At 33.5% G+C, this 6,501-nt stretch overlaps 1 protein-coding gene across 2 annotated transcripts; it reads left to right on the top strand.

The window, feature by feature from the left end:
• LOC146900529 (MLO-like protein 10) lies at positions 1-6,148 on the top strand. Of its 2 annotated transcripts, XM_085736169.1 has the most exons (15): positions 1-307; positions 586-643; positions 909-1,126; positions 1,617-1,733; positions 2,438-2,498; positions 2,789-2,877; positions 2,981-3,055; positions 3,129-3,217; positions 3,330-3,379; positions 3,475-3,515; positions 3,916-4,089; positions 4,442-4,477; positions 4,568-4,635; positions 4,992-5,052; positions 5,467-6,148. In XM_085736169.1, the coding sequence occupies exons 1-15, from the start codon at positions 89-91 to the stop codon at positions 5,881-5,883; spliced, it is 1,773 nt and encodes a 590-aa protein (XP_085592295.1). In that variant the 5' UTR covers positions 1-88; the 3' UTR covers positions 5,884-6,148. The 2 variants fall into 2 exon arrangements, with proteins under 2 accessions (XP_085592295.1, XP_085592297.1); XM_085736171.1 differs by lacking the exon at positions 2,789-2,877 and having other exon boundaries at positions 2,916-3,055.
• The last annotated feature ends 353 nt before the right edge of the window (positions 6,149-6,501 follow it).

Here is a 6,501-nt window from a genome sequence, read left to right as displayed (position 1 = left end):
AACCCATAACAGATTATGGCATAAAGTTGCTATCTTTATCTCATTCTCAACAACCCCATATCATCATTTTCTTTGTTTTGTTTCACCTATGTTTATGTTTATGTCGAAGTACAAGCAAAGGTTGTTTTTATGTCTGGTTTTATTTGCATGGTTGTACAATGGAAGTGTGGCTATGGCTTCTTCAAGGGAAGAAAGTGAAAATTCTAAAGACCTTGATCAGACACCAACATGGGCTGTTGGTTGTGTTTGTACTGTTTTCATCATGGTTTCTATTATTCTTGAAAAAAGTCTTCACAAAATTGGAACGGTATGAAAAACAATCTTTTTTGTTTTCTCAATTGTTTCTTTTGATTTTCAGTTTAGGTTAAGGTTGGTATGTGATGATGTGATGTGCATTAATTTTTAGTGTTTTTTTCTGTTGGAGTATTTGCCTTTTATCTTTATTTTTTTTTTATTTTTTATTAAATTGTCATAATAAATGAAAATTTAGAAATTTTTGAAATTGAGGGGTTAATTTGGTTTTTGAGTTTATTAAAATATTTGTTCATGACTGAATGATTAATGAGTGTTTTGTATTTTTTTCAGTGGCTGGGAGATAGGCACAAGAGGGCTTTGCTTGAAGCTTTGGAGAAAGTCAAATCTGGTAAGATTTTAGTCAAGGGATTATTAGTTGTGAAGAATTATGTAATACCAACCAACACTTTATTTTAAAGACGAGTTTGGTGTCTAACACGTGTTAGTGTTGTTGGCCACCAGCACATGTACGTGTCAGTGTTAGTGTTGTGTCCAGTGTCGGTGCTTCATAATTCAAAGCAGTTTGACACTTTGACTCATGTTGAGTTAATTTTCTTGTTATTTCTCTCATGTTTCTTTAATCAATGTTGAATTTGTTTTTATTTTTGTTGCAGAATTGATGATTTTAGGTTTCCTATCTTTGCTTTTAACGTTTGGACAGAGCTACATGGTTAAAATATGCATTCCTGCCAATGAGGCAGACCAATTTCTGCCATGTCCATATAGAGGTACCCGCGATGCAAAAAATGATGAAGAGGAACATCATAGGAAACTTCTCTATTATGAGCACAGATATTTATCAGAAGATGCTACCCCTTACAACTGCAAGGAGGTAACTATGTTGCCATACTTTATATTTCTCTAATAAATAAATAAATAAAATTTAAATTATTTAAAGATAATTTGGTGAAAGTGTAATGAGTAATCTAAGTTGGCCGATCTCAAATCAGTAACCGAGATCAATGAATGTGTGTAGCGTGTGCATTTTCTAATGTAGGGAATCCAGATCCATTAGCACTCCCATTCTTTTATAGCACTTTGCAGGCTTACCTTTGAAGAACAATAACATTTTTATAGTCATATTTTGGAACATCGTTCTGTTTGTTAAAGAATAGCAATGAATTTATGCATGATGCAGAAAATAATATATTTTACACCTATTATTATAATTTATAAATGTTAATTCCTATTATTGGTCAGGTTTCAATGCAAATCCTCTACAATTTCTATTTCCTTTTGTCAATTTCATTTATCTTATTTATTTCATCACAATATCAAAGGTTCCTTCTGCTTTCATTCTTAGCGGCAAATCTTTGTTGTAGGGACATGAGCCCCTTATATCTGTCAATGGATTGCACCAGTTACACATCCTCATATTCTTCTTAGCAGTCCTTCATGTGGTATACAGTGCTGTCACAATGCTTCTCGGGAGACTAAAGGTTTGTGCGTCTTTCTTTTTGTGTTGGTTGTTGAATATTTAAGTTATTTAGCTCAATCTATGCATTTTGAGGATACTGATTTGGTATACTTTTGTTTTTTCTTTCTGTGGAAAAATGATGCATGGAAGATTTATACATTTATGGTCAATAAGTTATGTCTTTAGATGGTTGAAAATTCTTGTATTTGTTTGTTGGTAATGTTCTTATTTCTTCTATAACTTTGAGTTGATTCAAATTAAAACTTAGTTTAAATTAAGGAATATTGGCTCAAATCTGTGTCCTATTAGTATTTCCTCCACATGGAGGGTAGGAAGAGAGGAGATGAAAAAGGGAGCCGAGTGCATTATTAGTAATTTTCTTACAAAGCACAGACACAAACGCAGATGCTTGAAGGTGTGTCTGGTGTTTGGTATGACACCGAGAACACACCAACACATGTGCTTACATTCAATCACTTCCAATTTCAAATTATTAGTGGTGTCTACATGTTAATGTCAGTGTTGTTCCGGTGTGTGTCTGCCTCAATGCTTGACAGTAAAAATACTAATATGCACTCTTAGTACAAGTATAAGTGGTAACTAGAACATGGAGAAGCTTGTCATGAACTTTTACCACAAATGTTTAACTTGTTAGGTGAAAGCACATGAATGATTTTCATCAAGAGTTAGTAACTTAGTTGGTGATTGAGGATTTCTTTTATGTAGATACGAGGATGGAAGGCATGGGAGGCAGAGACATCGTCTCACGGATACGAGTTTGCCAATGGTATGACATTGATCTTTAATTGCTTTTCTTCTTTGATTATGAAAGCTATTACTCTCTGCGGTCCTAAATATAAGAGAATATTTTTTTTAAAGGTTTATTGAACAATTAATGTATCAAGACTATGATATAAACTAAATACATTATTTATTCAATGAACCTGAAAAAATAATCTTTTCTTATATCTAGGACTGGAGGGAGCAATTCCTTTGATTTACCATTAATTATACCAATTTTATTTTCAAATGCTGCTACATGCAATTTCATGCCTCTGTTGTGCATTAATCATGTAGATCCTTCAAGATTCCGTTTTACACATGAAACATCGTTTGTTAGACAACATGCCACTTGTTGGACTAAAATTCCAATCTTCTTCTATATAGTAAGACCAACTTTACTAGTACGCATGCTGTTTCATAGGTTCAATTTATCTTGCTTCTTTGAGGAAACGTTTAACCATCTCTTCCATTTATTGCAAATTTCAGAGTTGCTTCTTTAGACAGTTCTATAGGTCTGTCGAGAAAGCTGACTACCTGACTCTGCGGAACGGATTTATCGCGGTGAGTACTATTCTGTAAGATATCTTTAAATGTTCGAATCCGCATCCGTTACTTGACCGTTCATCTTGTGCAGGTCCACCTGTCACCAGGAAGTAAATTTAACTTTCAAAAATATATCAAAAGATCCTTGGAGGATGACTTCAAGGTGGTTGTTGGAGTCAGGTAACATGTTTACACTGTGCATATGAAGCATTATTTTTCTATGTTTTTTCCGCGCGATAACTGGTTTGGAAATTGAAATACACGATTACTAACTGCACTATGTTGTTGACAGTCCTGTCCTTTGGGCGTCATTCGTTGTTTTCCTTGTCCTAAATATTGATGGTAAGCAAATTGTTAACTTTTTCCTCAATTATTTCCTATCGAATTTACTTTTCTGCAGTTGAATATTCAATTGGTTAATCCGTTTTATTTTTCAGGATGGCATGCTATGTTTTGGGGATCCTTAATTCCTGTCATTGTAAGTATTCTGTTCTCTGTACAAAATTTGAAGATTGGTTGAGATGAAGGGTACCAATAGCTTCTGATACAAGCGAGTCGTATCTCGGTTCGACACAACTGAACTCGATCAATACGAATCTTTAGTGTGCATCTATATTGGACATGAATCTTATCTTGAATTCTGGTTCACTATGATGAATCACTACCACCTAAACTGGGTGTAGCTAGCCATTTTTTTTTTTTGTCAACTTTGTTTAGTCAGGCACTTTTTTGCACCATTTGATTTATGAATTTATTTTTGAATTATTTATAAGTTTGGCATGTCACTTGTTTTTACATAAAAAAAACTTGCTTTGTGAATCTCAATTTGATAACCATGGTTGGGATTACAAGTATATAAATCATTTAATTGGTTGCAGATGATTTTGGCTGTTGGAACAAAACTTCAAGTCACATTGTCAAAGATGGCCATTGAAATGACAGAAAGACATGCTGTGGTCCAAGGGATTCCCCTTGTTCAAGGCTCAGACAAATATTTTTGGTTTGGGAAGCCTCAGTTGCTTCTTCATCTTATCCATTTTGCCTTGTTCCAGGTATTCAATTTTTTAAATAGAGCTGAGAAGAAGATAAATCTTCTTGTGACGTTGCTTACAATTTTTTAATTTGCTTTATATTATTTAAGATTTATGAAGCACTGACACAAACACGCACTAACACTGACACACGATACCTGAAATAATAATTTTAGAAAGTTGAATAATTGAATGTAACCACATGTGTCGGTGTTCAATAACGGCACATGTCGGACACTGGACATGCAAGTAAAGAAGTAGGAAATTTTTCCTAGTTCAGTCGTTGCACTAATGAGAGAAAATTACTTTGGAGGCGTTTGCAAGTTTTGAGTTGTTAACGTTTGTAACTAACTGATACTCTTTTCTCTTGCAGAATGCGTTTCAGATAACATATTTCTTGTGGATATGGGTACAGTACAGAACCATCTTTACACCTCAAATGTTATTTTTTTTGTAGATTATGGTGGCTAATAATTAATGATAATTTCATAATTTGCAGTATTCTTTCGGGCTGATAAATTGTTTCCATGCTGATTACAAGCTTGCAATAGCCAAAGTAGCTTTAGGGTAAGTTTGATCCAAAATTCTCTTTTACAATTAAATGGCATATGCCTCAAAATGCATTTCATACTTAAGTTAACTTGTGTTTTCATATGAGCATGTAGTTGTTTGAGGCTGTATCGGTCCTTCTAGTCTCTACTGCCTATTGTGATTGATTTATTTGAGTTTATTACATTGTGAGACTGTTTGAGAGAGCTTATGAAAACAACTTGTGACATGTTCATAAGTTGTTTTCAGCTTATTTCCATAAGCTCTCCAAGAAAACTTATGAAAAGAACTTATAACTTATATGAGAACAGTTGGATATAATTGAAGCATTACCACCATAAAGTAATCTGATGAATTCTCATGTGGTTTTGAAGGTTTTTGGTGCTAGTCCTCTGCAGTTACATCACCCTTCCATTATATGCTCTTGTTACTCAGGTACTACATGCTTTCATTTTCCTGATTTTGTATTGTTTGATGATTAGAGGTATTCTTTTTCTTTGATTGAAGTATTTTTGGCAAAGTTAACCGAGATCAACACACGTCATGTTTATCCTAATAGGACAGAAGGACTAGTAGGACACATTTTAAAGTGAAAATGACTAAATTCAGTATTATTCTCGATGGCACTAAGAATGTGTTGGATTTAGGCAGCCTCTGATTCCATAATGCTTTGTTAGTCCTCATCTTATAACCTGGTTTGTAGGACAGAGTTAGGCCATAATTAAGTCCAAATTTTACGATGGTATTGATTATTCCTCAATGGTCGAGCATGTTTTGATTTTCATCGTACTATCCTCATTTACTATCATTTATACATACAAGTTACTAAGGTTGGTAAAACTTTTGCAGATGGGATCAACAATGAAAAAATCAATATTTGATGATCAAACATCAAAGGCGTTAAAAAAATGGCACAATAGTGTGAAAAAGAAGCATGGAGTGAAACTAGGAAAGTCGAGTGTGCGAACCAGGGACGGAAGCACCACCGATTCAACAGTGCACTCTATTGGTCCCACGTTACACCGTCACAAAACTACCGGTCACTCTACTCGCTACGATAACGACCAAGATGATTACCAATCTGATATTGAATTGACTCCCACATCACCAACGTCAAACATGCTAACAGTAAGAGTAGATCATGTTGAGCAAGATGCAAAAGAAAATGAACACCAAGCCATTGTAGAAACCATTGAACAACAACAAACAGTTCTACGTAGCTTGTCATTTGTCAAGCCTGATCATCCGGAAAGAAGCGCGGATTAAATAGGAATCACAACTTATTTCATGCAAATATTTTTTGCTAGCTTAGTCATATATTTAGATGTTAGTATACTGAAATTAGATACAGTAAGTTTTGTACATTATTTTTCTTAGAACACTTTCTGCATTGGAAACTTTACCCTTTGCTCTAAATCAATGATTAGGCTTAATTCTACTTGTACCTTTTCAAGTATTGTGGTTGTGAATATTAGAAAATTTAGCATTGTCCAATGACACTTATCAGCAATGGATATATCTTTAAGCATTATATTTTTTTTTTAATTTTATATTTGCAGATTTTATCGTTAATATTTGTGATTGAAGTTGAAATTATTTGAGTTTCACTTCAAAAGAATTTATTAATGTCCACATAATGTAATAGACAAAGTTCTTACATTCAAAAATTATTACACTAATCAAGGTTGATGAACAAAATAGTTTTAATTAAGTAAATGATTAACAATAAAAATGACTAGCATGGTTATTATTGGATGTTATTTATTTGCATTTAAAAAAATGGAGCATGTCTTACGCTAAAATTGACTTTGACCTCTATGATTTTTAATATTTCTCAATTATTTGTATGCTTATGAGAAAGCTTAAAGATTATTTGTCAAAGCT

Source organism: Medicago sativa, chromosome 8, assembly GCF_051527215.1.
Source record: "Medicago sativa cultivar Bolivia chromosome 8, Bolivia_mono, whole genome shotgun sequence".
Classification (NCBI taxonomy): domain Eukaryota; kingdom Viridiplantae; phylum Streptophyta; class Magnoliopsida; order Fabales; family Fabaceae; genus Medicago; species Medicago sativa.
The sequence above is the reverse complement of the archived record's forward strand: the minus strand, read 5'-3'. Positions and strand labels throughout refer to the sequence as shown.

What these genes read in the sequence shown, in the direction of transcription:
- LOC146900529 (XM_085736169.1), top strand. Translation starts at nt 89, where the DNA reads ATGTTTATGTTTATGTCGAAGTACAAGCAAAGGTTGTTTTTATGTCTG. An exon ending in CCCCTTACAACTGCAAGGAG is followed by an intron (nt 1,127 to 1,616) that starts GTAACTATGTTG and finishes TCTTTGTTGTAG; the next exon opens with GGACATGAGCCCCTTATATC. An exon ending in TATATGCTCTTGTTACTCAG is followed by an intron (nt 5,053 to 5,466) that starts GTACTACATGCT and finishes AAACTTTTGCAG; the next exon opens with ATGGGATCAACAATGAAAAA.